This window comes from Mobula birostris, chromosome 6 (assembly GCF_030028105.1).
Source record: "Mobula birostris isolate sMobBir1 chromosome 6, sMobBir1.hap1, whole genome shotgun sequence".
Classification (NCBI taxonomy): domain Eukaryota; kingdom Metazoa; phylum Chordata; class Chondrichthyes; order Myliobatiformes; family Myliobatidae; genus Mobula; species Mobula birostris.
The window spans coordinates 91,951,413-91,970,845 of record NC_092375.1 but is presented as its reverse complement, the minus strand read 5'-3'; the positions used below and the strand labels follow the sequence as shown (position 1 = coordinate 91,970,845).

The following is a 19,433-nucleotide window of genomic DNA, read 5'->3' as shown; positions in this document are numbered from 1 at the left end:
GAGATGATGGGACATTCGAGAGACTTTGAGACTTCTTTTACTGTGCCCATGGTCTGTTCTTTATCAAATTACGGCATTGCTTTGCACTGTTGTAACTATATGTTATAATTATGTGGTTTTTGTCAGTTTTTCAGTCTTGGTTTGTCTTGTGTTTCTGTGATATCATTCTGGAAGAACATTGTATCTTTTCTTAATGCATGCATTACTAAATGACAATAAAAGAGGACTGCGTGTCCTCATAATCTAACCTAATAAACAATTCTTTTCACTCAATTCTATGCAAGGACAATCAAATTCTCTGAAAACCAATCAGTTTCTCAACCACATCTGTGGAAGTTGTGGTAAGGCAAGGGTTAAAGATAACGTCTTTAAGGGGCAATGTGTAATCAGCCCAGACAATTGGAGTCTCCAAAGTGAGACCTTTTCTAGAAAGGTACATGAAGAACATAGCTTCCCTTTACAGAGCAGGAGGTGTTGGAGATGGACGAGACAGGAATATAATGGAAGGATACAAAACACATACAACTAAGGGACAACTTCAAGGTATCATGGTTGTCATCTTGTAGTATCTATTGACTTTTAGCACCTCTATTGTGAAGGGTGATTGATCTTGCAAATAAGGAATTCAAACATGCAGAGTTTACCAAATAATCAATATCCATAACCGTTAAGTTCAATTCTGTATAAAATTAGAATTTTTCTCTCCTGGCTTCTGAACAATGCAGTGACAGGGTCATGCTGATCTCTTTGTGCGCAGATAAAATAAAGTGTGATTGAGGGTGGGTGTGTGAGTGTGTGAGAGAGAGAGTGTGTGTGAGTGTGAGCGTGTGCATGTGTGTGTGTGTGTGTGTGTGTGTGTGTGTGTGGTGACAGGGTCATGCTGATCTCTTTGTGCACAGATAGAATAAATTGTGATTGAGGGTGTGTGTGTGAGTGTGTGTCTGTGTGGTGACAGGGCCAGGCTGTTCTCTTTGTGCACAGATAGAAAAAAGTGTGATTGAGGGTGTGTGTGTGTGTGTGTGTGTGTGTGTGTGTGTGTGTGTGTGTGTGTGTGTGAGAGAGAGAGAGAGAGAGTGTGCGTGTGTGTGAGAGAGAGAGTGTGTGTGTGTCAGTGTGGTGACAGGGTCATGCTGTTCTCTTTGTGCACAGATAGAATAAAGTGTGATTGAGGGTGTGTGTGTGTGTGTGTGTGTGTGTGTGTGGTGACAGGGCCAGGCTGTTCTCTTTGTGCACAGATAGAAAAAAGTGTGATTGAGGGTGTGTGTGTGTGTGTGTGTGTGTGTGTGTGTGAGAGAGAGAGAGAGAGAGAGAGTGTGTGTGTGTGTGTGAGAGAGAGAGTGTGTGTGTGTCAGTGTGGTGACAGGGTCATGCTGTTCTCTTTGTGCACAGATAGAATAAAGTGTGATTGAGGGTGTGTGTGTGTGTGTGTGTGTGTGTGTGTGTGTGTGTGTGTGTGTGTGTGTGTGTGTGTGTGAGAGAGAGAGAGAGAGAGAAAGTGTGTGTGTGTGTGTGTGTGTGAGAGAGAGAGAGAGAGAGTGTGCGTGTGTGTGAGAGAGAGAGTGTGTGTGTGTCAGTGTGGTGACAGGGTCATGCTGTTCTCTTTGTGCACAGATAGAATAAAGTGTGATTGAGGGTGTGTGTGTGTGTGTGTGTGTGTGTGTGTGGTGACAGGGCCAGGCTGTTCTCTTTGTGCACAGATAGAAAAAAGTGTGATTGAGGGTGTGTGTGTGTGTGTGTGTGTGTGTGTGTGTGTGAGAGAGAGAGAGAGAGAGAGAGTGTGTGTGTGTGTGTGAGAGAGAGAGTGTGTGTGTGTCAGTGTGGTGACAGGGTCATGCTGTTCTCTTTGTGCACAGATAGAATAAAGTGTGATTGAGGGTGTGTGTGTGTGTGTGTGTGTGTGTGTGTGTTCGTTCTGAGTCCAGTCAATTGGCAACGACAGTTACTTGGAGGTTTTACTGAGATGGCTACCCCTTGACTTTGTTATATGGGACAAGGCTAATCTTGCCTAGATGTTGTCTTTAACCCTTGCCTTACCACAACTTCCACAGATGCAGTTGAATGAATTTGGCCCTTCTCCTTGGATCAACCGAGGATGAGAGGTGACCTGATAGAGGTGCATAAGATGATGAGAGGCATTGATCATGTAGATAGTCAGAGGCTTTTTCTCAGGGCTGAAATGGCTGACACAAGAGGGCACAGGTTTAAGGTGCTTGGGAGTAGATACAGAAGAGATGTCAGGGGTAAGTTTTTTTTATGCAGAGAGTGGAGAGTGCATGGAATGGGCTGCCGGCAATGGTGGTGGAGCTCTTTTAAGATTCTTTTGGATAGGTTCATGGAGCTTAGAAAAATAGAGGGCTATGGGTAACCCTAGTAATTTCTAAGGTAGGGACATGTTTGGCACAACATTGTGGGCCGAAGGGCCTGTATTGTGCTGTAGATTTTCTATGTTTCTATGAATTCATTCCTAGTAGCTGATCAGTCCTAAATTCTAAGCTGCTCATATTTAAGTACGGGTCTGAGTCTGCTGCTAGAACGCAAGTTTCCAAGTTTCCTGCAGTGTGGAGTAGCCAACGTTTTAGCTGCTGACATAGGAAAGCTGCAGTGTGAAAAAGGAGAGTGCCGTGATCCGGGGCGGATCCCATGTAAGCATGTTATAAAAAGGGGTGCCTTGGTCGGGATCAGATCCTGCAGGAGTTCAATAAGTGTGTGGTTCAAAAAAGAAAGAAATTACTAAAGGTGGGTGCGTGCGCATGTGCATGCATGTGCTTGTGTGTACATCCCCAATGTGTGTGCGAATGGCTAGGGGTGACCGAAGTTGAAACACTGTTCCAACCCTTTAAGGGGATGCCAGCATGGTATATGCTTGTACATATAGATCAGTAAGTGTTAGGTACGTTGGTAAGTGTGTGAAATGGACTAAGGGAGCTCAAAATGGATTCCCACCTGATGGTATGCTAAATACAGACCAACTGGAATGCTGTCGAAGGTGTTGTTAGGGAAAGAAAACCTCAGGGTGGTCCATGGAAGGGTGAAGTGCAGAAGCGGTTAGAAAAAGTAGAGAAAATGAACAAAAGTGTGAGAAGGAAAAGATACAGAGAGTCAAATATCATGGTATCTTCTTTCTGGGGGAAAAAAAGCAACTTAAACAAATGGTAAACAACAGGAATTCTGCAGATGCTGGAAATTCAAGCAACACACATCAAAAGTTGCTGGTGAACGCAGCAGGCCAAGCAGCATCCGTAGGAAGAGGTGCAGTTGACGTTTCAGGCCTGAAACGTCGACTGCACCTCTTCCTACAGATGCTGCTTGGCCTGCTGCGTTCACCAGCAACTTTGATGTGTGTTGCTTAAACAAATGGTACCAGAATCTGAAGATAGATAGATATATAGATAGATAGACATACTTTATTGATCCTGAGGGAAATTAGGTTTCGTTACAGTTGCACCAACCAAGAACAGAGTACAAACATAGCAATACAAAACCATAAACAATCAAATAATAATATGTAAACCATGCCAGACAGAAATAAGTCCAGAACCAGCCCATTGGCCCAGTGCTGCATCCCGGTGGAATGAGTCTCTGGCTGAATGTATTCATGTGCCCAACGGTGTAAATGATGTTACACACCGATGTCGAGTTGGCAGAGGGAGGGATGTACACAACAACCACAATTGCATGTGAGTTTTCCCTTGGCAAATAATATGGCCGGAGTCCAACAGCAAAAAGTTCAATACCTAGGCTACAAACACGTTCCTTGATCGTAATATGACCAGGATTGCACCATCTGTTGTTAACCAGCACATTCAGTGCACTTCCAGTCAGCCCGAATGGTCTGGAAGCCCTTTATGGAAAAGTTTTGGTCGGGTACATCCTTGTGCAGCCACGTTTCAGTAAAACACATAACACTGCACTCCCGAAATGTTCTCTGACCCCTGGCTAGCGCCGTCAGCTCATCCATTTTATTACCCAGTGATCTCACATTGCCCATAATGAGAGAAGGGTGACACGGCTTATAACTGCTCTCCTTCATAAGTCTCTGTTGTCTCGACCCGGTCCTCTTCCCTCACCAATTTTTGATCCCCCTCTGCATCCTCTGTGTGTTTTCCTCCAGATTTCAGTAGGGGTGTCCACCGCTCTGTTCACTAAACCGGCCAGCATAAGCGCAATCAGTTGGTCCCTGGAATAAATAATGTGACCATACTGCTGTCCCGCTAATGAGACATGTCTGAATGTAACTATTTCCAGCGCTAAAAACCCGAATAAAACTCTCTCCACCAGCATGTTAGAGAGGGTGCAGCTTCAACGTGTTACCATGGAAAAAAAAATACAACAAATAACGTAAGTTAAAAAAGTAAGAATACTAGTCCGAGCGGCTGTAACAGGCTGCATGCATAACCAGTGCATGCGCACTTATGAATTAGAGACTATTATTCTTTGTATTCCCAATGATTATTACCACAGGACTTGTTCAAGATGTCACCCACCTGCCGCACCGCTGCCCTCCACCCTCCCAATTATCCGTGACTGTTGGCACCAGCCAGTGCTCTAGCACTATCTGACATTCTGGCTACCACTTTGAGAGGTGGAGGACGACAACGGGCTGCGGTGGGTGGGGGGGGTGGGGTACTGGTTCACTAGATAAAGGTCAGGTAGCAGAATGTACAAATCTCATGATTCTAGTATGGATCTGTACCCTATATGCACATTTTCAAGACTCCATGAGTGCCCCATTGAAGTTTACAGATAATGGTCTAGCCCTGAAATATGGGCTATAATAGAGTCAACTCCTGATCCTGAGGGGGACATAGATTTATCTGTAAGATGGAAATCTCCGTAAATGTCATACTTCAAATGCTGATGATATATAGTAAGCATATTGAATTGCCAAGAAATGCTCAAGATGCTGATCTGAATGCAATGTGGGCTAATCTACCAGAAGTGTTGAGGAAATGCTTCCCTCGCATTGTAGATTGGCATAAAATACAGTGTTGTGCAGAGAATAGATAAAAATGTTGATGAATACATAGAACGTGTGTGTGATGCATTTCAAAAATATTCTGGATTGCCCTCAGAAGTGGGTCGCTTGCCTTGATCAATGTTATTGTGAGAGGGCTGCAGTTCAGGTTAGAAAAATGTTCTCTTCACCTTGTGTGGGATGGGAGGAGGAAGAGTTAAACAAAGTAGAAAACTTTTTACAACGTTATCAGAGACAATTACACTATCAGAAGACTAGAACTCTTAGGGAATGAGATACCTGTATCTGCACCAAAACTACATTGTAGGGTTGAGACAGTGGGCGTGGCAGCGGGGTAGGAAAGGGGTGTATTTTGCTTCTGGGCAACCTGGCCATTGGATTCAGAGATGCTTTTGGCACCGAGGCAACTTTGAAAGCAGTTAGCACCCACCTTCACCTCCACTTGCACAGCCACCTGCCAACCGAAGATGATGGACAACCCAAGATTGTGAAGTTATATTTCAAACTACCACCCTTCTGTGACCTATGAAATACACCATAGCAAAACATAAATTTAACTTTTTTTATGGATGGCTCTTCTTCCCGATCTGTTTTCAGAAACATTTTTGTGGATATGGGGTGTGTACTTCTCATGCAACAGTTGAAGCAGCACAACTCCCTTCTTTCTGTTTTGCTCAAGCAGCTGAAGTTTTTGTTTTTAAAAGATTTAACAGGATTTAGAGGAACAAATTTGTAGAGAGATTGTAGACGGTGGCAAGAAACATAGGGTTGTTATTGTAGATGATTTTAACTTTCCACATATTGACTAACACTCCCATACTGTAAAAGGACTAGATGGGATAGAATTTGTCAAATGTGTTCAGGAAAGTTTCGTTAATCAGAACATAGAAGTCCCAATGAGACAGACAGCATGGGATACTTCATCTGCTATTAGGGAATGAGACGGGGCAGGTGACAGAAGTTTGTGTAGGGGAACACTTTGCATCTAGTGATTATAATGTCATTAGTTTCAAAGTAAATATTGAAAAGGATAGGTTTAGCCATTGGGTGGAGACTTTAAATTGGAGACTTGTCAATTTTGATGCTATCAGAAAGGATTGGGACAGGCTGTTTTCTGGCAAAGGTGTACTTGGTAAGTGGGAGGCCCTCAAAAGTGAAAATTTGAGAGTACAAAGCTTGTATGTGCCTGTCAGAATAAAAGGTTAGGATAACAGGTGTAGGGAACCTGGGTTTTGACACCCTGGTTAAGAAAAAAAAGGAGGTGCATAGCAGGTACAGGAAGGTAGGAACAAATGAGGTACTTATGGAGAACAAAAAACGCAAGAGACCACTAAAAGAAATCGGGAGAGCTAAAAAAGGCATGAGGTTGCTCTAGTAGACAAGGTGAAGGAAAATCCCATGGGCTATATATGTTAAGAGCAAAAGGACTACAAGGGACAAAATTGGACCTCTAGAAGATCAGAATGGTAATCCATGCATGGAGCCAAAAGAGATGGCGGGGACCTTAAATGGACTTTTTTGGCAACTGTATTTACTTGGGAGATGGACATAAGAGTCTATAGAAGTGAGGTAAAGCAGCAGCAAGGTCATGGACCCTATATAGATTACAGAGGAGCTGGTGTTTGCTGCCTTGAGGCAAATTAGGTTGGATAAATCCCCAGGGCCTGACAAGATGTTTCCCAGACCTTGTAGGGGGCAGGTGCAGAAATTGCAGGGGCTCTAATAGAGATATCTAAATCATCCTTAGCACCAGGTGAGGTATCAGACAATTGAAGGATGGCTAATGTTCCGCTGTTTAAAAAAGGCTCTAAAAATAAACCAGGAGGTTGCAGGCTGCTGACCCTGACATCAGTAGTGGGAAAGTTACTGGAAGGTATTCTAAGGGGCTGGATATATAAGTATTTGGATAGACAGGGGCTGATCAACTGATCAAGGGTAGTCAGCACGGCTGTATGTGTAGTAGTGCGTGTCTAACCAATCTTATGGAGTTTTTTGAGGAAGTTACCAGGAAAGTTGATGAAGGCAAGGCAGTGAAAGTTGTCTAATGGACTTTGGCAAGGCACTTAACAAGGTCCTGCATGGCAGGTTGGTCAAGAAGGTTTGGTCAGATGGTTGCCTCTGCTACTGGAGGCATGTGACCAGTGGAGTGCTGCAGGGATCGGTGTTGGGTCCTTTCATTGCTTCTCATCTATATCAATGACCTGGATGATAATATGGTTAACTGGACCAGCAAACGTACAGATGACACCAGGATTGGGGGTGTAGTGGACAGTGAGGAAGACTATCAGAGCTTGCAGCAGGATCTGGACCAGCTGCAAAATTGGCAGATGGAATTTAATGCCGACAAGTGTGAGGTGTTGCACTTTGGTAAGGCCAACCAGGGCAGGTCTTACACATTGAACAGTAGGGCACTGAGGAGTGCTGCAGAACAAAGGAATTTAGGAATACAGGTCCATAATTCATTTAAAATAGCAACACAGGTAGATAGGATTGTAAAGAAAGCTTCTGGCACATTGGCCTTCATAAATCAAAGTACTGAGTGTAGGAGATGGGATGTTATGTTGAAGTTGCATAAGACGTTGGTAAGGCTCAATTTGGACCATTGTGTACAGTTTTGGTCACCTACAGGAAAGCTGTAAATAAGGTTGGAAGAGTTCCACGAAAATTTACAAGGATGTTGTTGGGACTGGAAGACCTGAGTTATAAGAAAAGATTGAATAGGTTAGGACTTTACTCCTTGGAACTTAGAGAATTGAGGAGAGATTTGATAGAGGTATACAAAATTATGAGGGGTATAGATAGGGTAAATGCAAGCAAGCTTTTTTCACTGAAGTTGGTTGGGGCTTCAATTAGAGGTCATGGGTTAAGGGTGAAAAGTGAAAAGTTTAAAGGAAAACCTCTCTCAGAGGGTCATGAGAGTGTGGAACGAGCTGCCAACCAAGTGGTACATGTGGGTTCGAATGCAACGTTTTAGAGAAGTTTGGATAGGTGCACTGATAGTAGGGGTATGGATGGCTATGGTTCCAGTGCAGGTCAATGGGACTAGACAGTTTAAATAGTTCAGCATGGATCAGATGGGCCAAAGGGCCTGTTTCTGTGTTCTACTTTTCTATGACTCTGTGTATGCATTCTTAAAGCCTTTACTACTGTGAATATTTATACAGACTTTCATTATGCCTTCAGAGTGAATGACTATGGGCAATTATAGAAGCTCTATGGATTTCAATAAAACATAGCAGGCTGATTGCTAATCTTCTCTCTGTTATTCAATTACCTTCTGCTATTACAGTTTTATTAAGTCTATGACTCACACTAATGGAAGTGATGAAATATATAAAGTTAATAAATGGGTTGATTCTGCTGCCAGGGCAGCAGCAATGGATAATTTTGGACATGTGGAACCCCATTATCTTCAGTTTGCTAATTCTTTTTCAAATTCTGCTGATGAATTTATACAATTTCAGTGTGATGCACCTGAGGCCAGAAAGATTTCATGGACTAAAGCACACTATATATGAGATTCTCAGGGTTTCTATCAGCGCCACGATGGTCGTCCTGTGGCACCTTCTGCTCTCCCCTCTGGCAAGCACACATGTGGGTGAGAGGAAAGTGATGGGCACGATCAAAAATGAGTGGTATATGCCAGGGTTTCAAGCCTGACTGAGAAAAGCAGCAGCGAACTGCATGATTTTCCAGAGGTATAATCCTGGGAAAACAATGCCGATATCGGCCAGTGTTGGGCCCTCCAAATAGATTTTATGCAATTACCCAAATGTATAGGTTATAATTACGAACTTTTCATTGTATGTTTGTTTTCTCAGTGGGTAGAAGCATATCCAGTTTGAAGAAATTATGCCGTTACTGTTCCTAATCTCTTATTATGGGAATTTACTCCTTGGTTTGGTATCCCCGAAAAGATCTTGAGTGATAACCGTCCACACTTCACAGGCAAGGTGATACAAGAACTAATGAAGGCCTTGCAGAGTAAGCACCATTTCACCTATCCCTACCACCCTCAATCTGCTGGGACAGTTGAAAGACAAAACGGGGCCCTGAAAAGCAAGCAGGCTAAATTGTGTGAGGAAACTGGGCTAAAGGGGCCAGAGGTGCTTCCACTGGCTCTCATTACAATGGACTGCGCTCCAAGGTGCATAACAGGGCTTTCTCCATATGATATAGTATTGGGAAATTCCATGCATCTGCCAGTCACCTCCTCCTTTTCAGTACAACGAAAGGACATCCATACTCAGAGTAAAAACATGTTACAGCATTGAGTGGCATTAATGTGAAATCTTACAGGGTTTCCATCATCTGGTATCAGAAGCCCAAAATGTTGTGACTACTGCAGAACGCCACCTGTACCAGCAAGCCTACCGACAAAAGAACTGCCTGGAGCCCCACTGGGAAGGTCCTTTCCAAGTGTTACTGACCACGTAAACGTCCAAGGAAAGCCCACATGGATACACGCCTTGCACATCATGCTAGCAGTGCCACTGGTCCAAGGAGCAGGTAGCCAAAAGAACCTTGATGATATGGTGATATGGACAGATGGACTGAACTCTTGAACTTTGTAATTTATCATCACTATGCATTATAAGTTTTGGGTAATCTGGGAATCTGTTTCTGCCAAAATGAAGAGATACTGTATCTCATGACACTAATATTCCCAGCACTTTTCTTCACCTTAATTATGAATATGTGCTGCATACTAACCGGTCAAGTTGTTGGTGTGCTCTAGAGGACCTATCCATTTGGAAGGTCGCTTGCCAATGCAGCCTATACAGCCTATACCTTTAAATCATAGTGAGTTTGATTTTGTGTTTTACTTTACTAACAAAACCAGAACTGTACAGGGAGCACGGGTGTGCATTTTGCATTGGAATGACTCTCGTCAATGTAACTGTTTTGACGGATAGTTATCAACCCACCCACAAAGGATTGCATAGCCCCCCACCCCCCCACAGTTCTGAAGTTGCTCACGGGGAAAGGGGTGAAGTATGTTACTGTAATCAAGGGTACAATAACAGTACGTGAAATGTCTATACCACTGGTGACCCTTTGAATCCTGTTAATGGTACTTATTGGGTAACTGGCTGCCAGGCCTATCAATGGCTGCTAAGAGTACCTCTTAAAAAATAGGATCTATGGACTTAACCAAAGTCAGGGAGAGCTTGTTGGTACCCGGCCTATGTAGTGCCATATATGTACCACCTGCCCACACTCTCTCCATATCCCACTGTACGGAGCCGCCACCAAAGCAGGATTATGGAAATGGAGCATCTCTGGATAATAGCATCCACATTCTGGGAACCTGCTGGACTTGCTAGTGACAGCATCAATGAAGGATATGGCTAATGATGCGGCCTGAGTGCTAAATGATACGAGTGAAGTCATCAAAGATATCACCACCAAAATAATGGGAATCCACGTTGTGGCCCTTCAAAATCAATTAGCATTAAACTTTTTGTTGGCTAAAAAAGGTGGTACTTGCGCCATCATTGGACAGGAGCGTTGCACGTCCATCCCTGTTATGTCCAAGAATATCACCAATTTAACTGTGCATATCCAAATAGAAGCTGATACAGTTAGGGCGATTGGAAAGGAGATGCACAAGACTCTAACCTTATGTTAGGGACCCTTTAGCTGGCTTCACTGTTTACTAGGGGGCTGGTACAACTCTATTGTACAACGACAATGGGAGAGTACTTTTGCTAATTGCCATATTCTTTTTAATCTCTTGCTTGAGATTACGATGTGGAGTAATGACCATCACAATACAACAGCCAATTGCACCTGATAAAATTGTCACCAAGTTTCAGAGACTCTGCTATTGAAATTCAATGCTCCCTTCTGTAGGACAAAAGGGAGGCGGGGGGCGGGGGGCGAGGGGCGGGGAAGGAGTATGAAATGGTGCTTTCCGGTACGCAAGGTTAGCCAGGGGCAATGTGTGATCAGCCCAGACAAGTGGGGCCTCTGAAGTGAGACCTTTTCTAGAAAGGTCTTTGACAAATACAGCTTCCCTTTACACAGTAAGGAGTGCCAGAGACAGATAAGATAAGAATGTAATGAAAGGATATGAAACACACCCAAACTAAGGGGCAAATGCTCTACTAACTTCAAAGAATCATCAGTAGTCAGCTTATAGTTTCTATTGACTTTTAATACCTCTATTGTGAATGGTGATTGATTTTGCAAGTAAGGAATTCAAACATACACAATTTAATAAATGGTCAATATCCATAACCAGTAAGTCAATTCTGTATAAAAACAGCATTTTATACCCTGACTTCACAACAGTTTGATGACAGGGGCCACACTGTTCTCCTTGTGCACAAGTAACATAAAGGTGTGTGTGTTCTGAGTCTAGTTAATCTGTGATGATACATGCACAAGATGGTGGAATGAACAGACATAGTAAAATGATACACAATGGAAAAAGAGTGGTGATCCAAAGAGAGGTGGTATAAATTCAATGTCAAATTGAAATGTGTGTCAGAAACCTGGGGTTTTCTACATTTACAGTTCTTTTGAGCATGACAAGACAGCTAGTCGATAACCTGTTTATAAAAAAAAGGCAACTGAGATATTTGTCTTTATTAATAGAGTCACAGAGTGCAAACCCTTACAAACTTATGTAATATGCTGTAAGGTTTCACTGCCAAGGCAAATGTAATGGCTTCTGTGTAATGTTCCACTGCTAAGGTAATGGCTTCTCTGTAGCAGCAATGTTTGGGTGATGGCTGGAGATAATGGGGCAACTAGTGAATGAGGGGATGCTGTTCTTTCTTGTATGTCTGGGAGCCGGGATTTCCCAGTCTTTTCGTCAGGGAGCAATGGAGAGAGAGGATGCGAATGGAGAGAGTTGGTAGACCACTGGGCGGAGTGGACTGTGGAGTGAGGGTCCAAGGGCCGGCTACGCTCGGAGGTCAATGGAACAAATGAACGAACAGTGAGCTCCAACAATGCGCAATAGACTGTTTCATAAGAATGGGCCCTTTTCTTTTTGTTTCTTTACTAACCATATAGTCAAGTTAAGAATGATAAAGCTCAATTATCTAATCGCATATTATGTACTGTTTGATATTTTGCGGTGCGGATTTGTAACTGGGCAACACATCACACAGCATCCACACAAAGGTGATTTCTCAGTTTGGCGGGGCCAGAGGCTGTTCTCCTCTAGATGAACACGGGCTGACTGAACCTGAGGGTTACACTTATATCCTGTCTAATACTGCCCACCGTACTTCAAGAAAGATGTAAGTTACTTGGAGAAATTCACTAATCCTCACATTAGTGAGTACTGATGAAAGCTGAGCAGATATGGAAAATTTTATCAAGTTTCGACTGAATAAATGGGGATACACCATTTGCAGTGGACCAGGATCAGGACTCAGAAAAGGGAGTTGGGATCACTGAAATTGAAGGGGGCAAGTGAGTTGTGTTCTAAAGTGCATTGCTTGGAATGGTACTACAATCAGATTCAATGCATTGCTTGGAATGGTACTACAATCAGATTCAATATCACTTACAGTATTTCATTAACCCCCTTTAAAAGGGAAATGGGAAAGCCGCATGCAATGGGAAGGAAGCCAGAGAGAAATTTAGTGGGTCTTTCTTTCAAGGAGCACACAGGCATAATAGGCTCAGTTGCCTCATCCTGTGAGCTGGAAGTATAAATCTTTTAAAGCCTTAGTAATCACCTCAATACAGAATTGCTGAATTCATTTATGCTGTCCTTATTACAAGATGTACACACAATCGAAGGAAACAAAACATAAAAAGCCTTAGCTAAATGGGAACATTTTGAAAACAGACAAAATTACAGCAGTTCAAAACACAACAACGTGAAACGAGAAATAGGTGTTGTCACTTACGGTTTTAAAATACAACCAAATGATTTAAGCATTAATTTTGGATATACTGGACTACAGCATCAGAGGGCTTCAATTTAAAAAAGGTTTAAAATTAAAACATGAAAGGAAAAAAGGAGAAAAATTAATACAATTGAATGTGAAGTAGGAAGAGAATCAGAAGATTATGTCTTCAGCAGCCATTTATCTGTCACAACACAAAGATACCAAAGAGCAACAATAATATATCACAAATGTTTTGACATTTAGATACGATTGTTAAAGAGAATATTTTAAATCTGAAGTTCCTATCCACAGCTAATTCAGTGCATTCTGTATGAGTTCACTCACCTGTAGATGTTTTACAATATTGACAACCTCCCTTGTTGAATACGGATAGGTTATGATTCCTTGATCAGCCATATTTCTCAACTCGCCGAAGGCCGACACAAGCTTTTGAAGAGCTTGCTCTGGGACATCAGGGCCATATTGTCGAAGCATAGCAAGCTCAGATTGGGGTTTAGGATTATCAACTGCACTGCAACTAAAAATATCACCTGTCCAAAAAAGAAATAAAAGATACAAGGGATCGGTACTGTGGCCTCAGTTTCTTTCACAGTTTATATAAATAGCTTGAATGCAGATGTCAGAAGTATATTTCTAAATTTGCTGTTGATACAAAGATTGGCAGGATGTTATGTCATGGAGAGGACATTAGGAGATTACAAATGGATGCACAAAGTTAAGTGAGTGGGCAAAGATCTGGTAAATATGTGAAATTGTCCACTTTGGCAAGACAAATAAAGGTAAATATATTATTTAAATAGTAAGAGATTGCAGAGCTGTGAGATGTAAAGTATCCTGGGTATTCTAGTGCACGATTCACGGAAGGTTAACATGCAGACACAAGTACTTTGCAAAGTTAACAGAATGTGATCATTTACTGGTATGTGAATGGAATACAAAACATATAGGGTAGTGATGTTGAAAATGTGGAGCAGTACGGTGTGAGTTTGGAGTCCACATCCACACATCCTTACAAAGTTGCTGTGTAATTTGATAGTGTGGTTAAGGCGGCATATAGTTTATTGGCTTTCATTCGTCGGGACTGAGTTCAAGAACCGTGAGGTAATGTTGTATGTCGCTCTTAAAACTCTAGTTAGGCCACACCTGGAGTATTATGTTCAGTTGCAGTCTACTCATTATAGGAAGAAGGTAGAAGCTTTAGGGAGGGTGGAGAGATTTACTAAGATGCAGCCTGGATCAAAGAGTACATCTTATAAGGTTTTTTTTAACACAGAGAGTGGTAGGTACATGGAACTGCCAGGTGTGATGGGAGAGGCAAATATGTTAGGGACATTTAGAAAGCTCTTACGTAGGCACACAGATGAAAGAAAAATGGAGGGCAATGGGAGGGACTGATTAGATTGATCTTAGAGTAGGTTAAAAGATTGGCACATTTTGGGCTGAATGGCCTGTACTGTATTATACAGTACTTTACTGTTCTGTGTATGGTTGGCAAAAAAAAGTTTTTTTCTACTGTGTCTTAGTACATGTGACAATAATAAACCAATTACCAAATGCATCTCATTGACAGCTTAGTTCATGAAGTGACTAAGGGGCCCCAAATTAGCTAAGAAAGGAGAGAGTAACTGTTCATAGCTTTACAAGTAGGTTTTAGAACCACTAATCTATCTGAAATGCATTCATGAATTAGTGGGGAATGACTACAAGGTTTTCATGTAAAACAGAAAAATCATAAAACAGTGAGGATTTTAACAGACTTCAAGAGTACATGGACAGCCATGGAAAGTAGGCAGAAAGCAAATTATGTTTATTATGAGGAAGTGTAACAGTGAAAAGTTTAAATGGGGTACAGGAACATTGGAGTTGAGAGACATATAAATCTTTAATAGTACAAATCATGTAAGACATGTGTTTTAAATGATAGTATTTTATATATGGAGGCTAGAAAACAAGTGCTAAATTACAAGTTATAAATCAGCCGAAGATCGATCAAAGTCTGGCCTCCACAGTTTAGAAAGGATATTAAGTCCTTGGGGAGCGCAGAGGAGATTTACCGAAATGACAACAGGAATGAAGGTCTTCAGTCACAAGTAGGGACTACAGAACTTGGAACTGACCTACTTAAAGCAAATAAACTTAAAATAAGATTTGACAGAAGGATCAAAATTATAAATGCTTTTGATTAAATGGATTGGGCAGTTTGATAAGTGAAATGGTGGAATGGTGGCCTAGGAAGCTGAGTGGAAATATTGTTGTAGTCTGAAATGATGTGCAAAGCTATTTAATGGTAGCCTTCAAAGGAAACTTGGCAATTAGTTTAAAAGGACTGCCAATATCACATTTCACATGTATGTTTCCATTTGTAAGGCATGATTGCTTTCATAGAAATAAAAAGCAAATAAATCTTCTTTCCCTACACTCCCAAACCCTCACATCAACCAATCCCCTCACAAAGTAATGGCACATTAACATGAGTAATAAAACAGTAAAGTTAGTTTATTACTGTCACATGTACCAAGGTGCAGTGTTTAGCGTTCCATCCATACAAATCATTTCAGCACATCAGTGCTTTGAAACAGTAGAAGGTAAAAATGATAACAACAAAGTGCAGGCAGACAATAAGATGCAAGGTCATATCGAGGTAGATTGTGAGATCAAGAGTCCATCTTATCATGTAAGGAGATCATTCAATAGTCTTATAACAAGCTCTCCTTCAGCCTGGTGGTACCTGCCTTCAGGCTTTTGTATCATCTGATGAGAGAGGGGTGAAGAGAGAATGTCTGGGCTCAGTGGCGCCCTTGCTTATAATGCCTGCCTTACTGAGGCAATAAGAACCATTCGGCTCCTTGCGGTAGCTTAATATCATAAACTAGTCAAGAATAAAAGTGTGTCAACTAGTGTGGACATTCTAATAAAATCACTAATAATAATTTCCATTTGAATAAAGGGTTGAATTACAAATCTCACCTAGTGCACCGAAGAAATCGTTACCCAAAAAGGGAAACCCTGGTCTATTTGCCAAAACGATCATTCGGAAATCTGGATGAATTACTATCACATCTGTTCTTCCTTCAGCGCTGGCTTGATCTGAAATATTAGCATGTGGTCCAACAAATTCCTTAGTAATTAAGAACTTCTGTTGCTAATACTACATTTTAAATAGATTTGTAAAAAAAAAGATCAGCTGAAAATATAGAGATAAAGGTCCAAAATTTCTGATTGGTTGATACATCTCAAAGTGACTAGGAAGGATATGGGCTAGATTTTGAAGAGGTCAGCTTCCTAGTTGCCAATTGCTGGAGAGCATGTGCAATACATCCCACCAGGGTCTACACTACTGCACTAAGAATCGCAAGACTTGCAAGTTCATATTGTCAGCACCACTTTGGAAAACCTGTCTGAAACAATCGTACAAAGGGTTTATAACAAAGGAGCAGATCTCCACATACCCTAAGGAGCACAATCTACTTGTCCATTCCCTTCTTCCCAGACTCCAATCCCTAATCACTCCCTTGGTAATGCCTTAGGATGAACTCTTAGTACTGAGGGGAATTCCTCGCCACATAGCTATCCATCATCAAGACTAGCTGTTTCCACATCCACAGTATCACCTTTAGGTCACATGCTTCTGAAAAACTCATCATATTTCTTGATGTAACTATTCTGATGCTGATCTCTGTAAACTTCAAGCTCATCCAAAACTCTGTTGCTTAGATCCTACAAACATACCAAATCACATTAATCTGTCACTCAAACTCTGTCAGGTCCAGGAAAGTCTCAGTTTAGAAACTCTTAAGTTGGTTTTCAACAATCTCTACATGTTGCTTGTTCCTCTTTCTCTATGATCAGCTCCAGCCCCACAACCCGCTGTAGAAGACGTTGGCAAGGTCACATCTGGAGTACCCTGCACAGCTCTGGTCATTCTGCTTTAGGAAGGATGTCACTAAATTGGAGAAGGTTCAAAAAAGATTTAGGAGGAAGTTACTGCAACTAGAGGGCTTCAGTTACAAGGAGAGGCTGCTTAGGTGGGGGCTGTTGTTCCTGAAGCATAGGAAGCTGATCAATGACCTTATAGAGGTTTATCAAATCATGAGGGGCATACATAAAATGAATAGCCAAGGTGTTTTCCACAGGGTAGGAGAGCCCAAAACTAGAGGGCATAGTTTTAAAGTGAGAGGAGAAAGGGACTTGAGGGGCAACTTTCTCCACACAGTGTAGTATAGAATTGACTGGCAGAGGAAGTAAGAGAGATGGGCACAATAATATCATTCAAAATACATTTGGTCAGGTGCAGTACCTGGCTAGGAAAGATTAAGATGAAAATGGGTCAAATACAGGTAAATGTGTTGCTCAGTTAGGTATCTGGGTTAGCATAGACAATTTGGGTTTAAACTGTATAACTGAAGCTGTGTCAATGCTGCATTGCCTATGCTGTATGCCCCATGACTCTAAGGCTACCAAATTCTTTCAAATCTGTTCCCTGACCATTTTCCTTATTGCAATCACTTTTTCATTCAGGCCCATAATTTCTAGAATTCCAAAACAATCCAATCTCTTCACTTTTCCCTCTTCTTTTGCACTTTCCCTTAAAATTTAAAACTCTGAACACTTTGCTGTGTCAATATTTCATCTAATTATGCTTCCAAAAATATTCTTGGACTGCATTATTGTATTAAAGATATTTTTCACATGCAAGTTCTTATTTACTCTTCTAGCTTCCCCTTCTACATATATTTTATTCACTTCAGTTCCTTTTTGCAGTCTTGGATGTCACGTTTTAGTGCAGGATCATCCTATGGTTCATATTTGTGAACTTCTTGGCTCGGTCTTAGCTGAGTCAAACTTGTTCAATGGCATGCTTCAGAGCATGGGATCATGCCATTCTGCAGATGGTTTCATCACTAGGAAAGTTTGAAAATGAATTATAATTTAATCCTTGCTTATAATTAGATTGAAAGATAAATCAATTTTAGCTTGTTAGGAATTAATAAGATATATACAATTGGAAATATTTCATTATTCGCTTTTGGTATTTTCTTTGCCAGTTTTGCTAGTTTGTATTGTCAGTCTTCAAAGAAACAGAAATATTTACCAACAACAATGCGTCTTCCATCAGAAAGAATCATCTCGCCACTTTCCACCAATGTCTTCAGGATGCAGGTGACATTGGTTGGTGCCTTGTCAGCCTCATCAATGACCAGGATGTGCCCACGTTTAACAGCTCTTACCTGGGCATGAAGAAAACAAATAGCAGATAGGGCTTTCTTGTGAAAAAGCACTACACTCTCAGAATCTCCCATTGATTAATAACAAAATGGTGTGTCACTAGAGAGCATGCAAAACAGAGAGGTTATTTTTTTTATCAGGAAAAAGTGAGCGGACTGTAGTTTTTTTAGGAGAGTATAGGATGCAGAATGGAAGTCTCTAAGTTTCTGAAGGCAATCAACAGCATAAGCTTATAGAAGATATTTTCACTTATCAAAATATCAAAGCAAAGAGCTATTAACAAGTGGTGCTTGATCTTCCAAGTGGTGCTATGGCAGGCTGCCTGAAAGTGGGGAGTAGGCGTTTCATACAACCAATTGATAACTGTGTAAAGCTTTCTTGTCACAACTTTTAACTTGTAGGTTGACAGCTGGGCTTATCATTTCAATGGCCTGCAAGGGGATGGTGAGGAAAGTGTGGAATGCAAAACAGAGAGAAGGATGCTATCATGTACCATAGAAGAATTTTATTTTGGTCTGTGTATATCATTCCTTTTAATCAGTAATCCAATTATTACCACTCCCCACAGTGATATTTCATGCTTCACTGGGCTGCCTTTGACGTCAGTATGTATACTCACTGCTATCTTACAAGAAAAAAGAAAAAAGCTCTTTCTGTCTGATCCCTGGTTATGTAGAGAATGAACGTACTGTATTTTTCTTTAAAGGAAACAAAGAAAGCTAGAACTCTCAGGAGTTCAGGCAGCATTTGTGGCACAGCTGACAGAACTGTTGTTTCACTGTTGCAGTGACACTGGTTCAATTCTGATCTTGGATGATGCGATGTGAAATTTTGCATGGTTTCCCTGTGAACACATGGGACTCCTCTGGATGCTCCAGTCTCCTCTCATGTTTCAAAGACGCCAGGGTTGGTGGGTCACTTGACTGCTGTAAGTTACTCTCAGCATGTAGGTGAAAGGAGGAAGAAGGTGGAAACTTTGGAAAAATAAAATTGGACTGAAGGCTCATGCAAACTTGATAGGTAGAGGGGTCTGTTTCTATGCTGTTGGAATCTATGACTTACTGGAGCATCTTAGATTTGCATAATCTCTAATGGCTCTTAGGGCATTGAGTATAGGAATTGGGACATTATGTTACAGTTGTACAAGTCATTTGTGAGGCAGAGCCTCGAGAACTGTATACAGCTTCGGTCATCCTGTTATATGAAAGAGAAGTTAAGCTGCAAAGAATGTAGAGAAGATTTATGAGGAAGTTCCCAGGACTAAAGGGTCTGAGATATACGGAGAAGTTGGCCAGGCTAGGTGTTTATTCCATGAAACATAGGAGAGAATGAAGGATGTCATTATAGAAGAGTTT

General features: G+C 41.5%; 1 protein-coding gene across 4 annotated transcripts in view; it reads right to left on the bottom strand.

Moving 5' to 3' along the window:
- The window catches only part of vwa8 (von Willebrand factor A domain containing 8), a 481,708-nt gene that overhangs the window by 207,157 nt on the left and 255,118 nt on the right, over positions 1 to 19,433 (bottom strand). For all 4 annotated transcript variants that reach the window (XM_072260839.1, XM_072260838.1, XM_072260837.1 and 1 more), the window contains exons 23-25: positions 17,945 to 18,080; positions 15,820 to 15,939; positions 13,177 to 13,382 (exon numbers count right to left, since the gene is read on the bottom strand). In XM_072260839.1, coding sequence (XP_072116940.1) covers positions 13,177 to 13,382; positions 15,820 to 15,939; positions 17,945 to 18,080 — 462 coding nt within the window. The remainder of the gene's footprint in view (positions 1 to 13,176; positions 13,383 to 15,819; positions 15,940 to 17,944; positions 18,081 to 19,433) is intronic.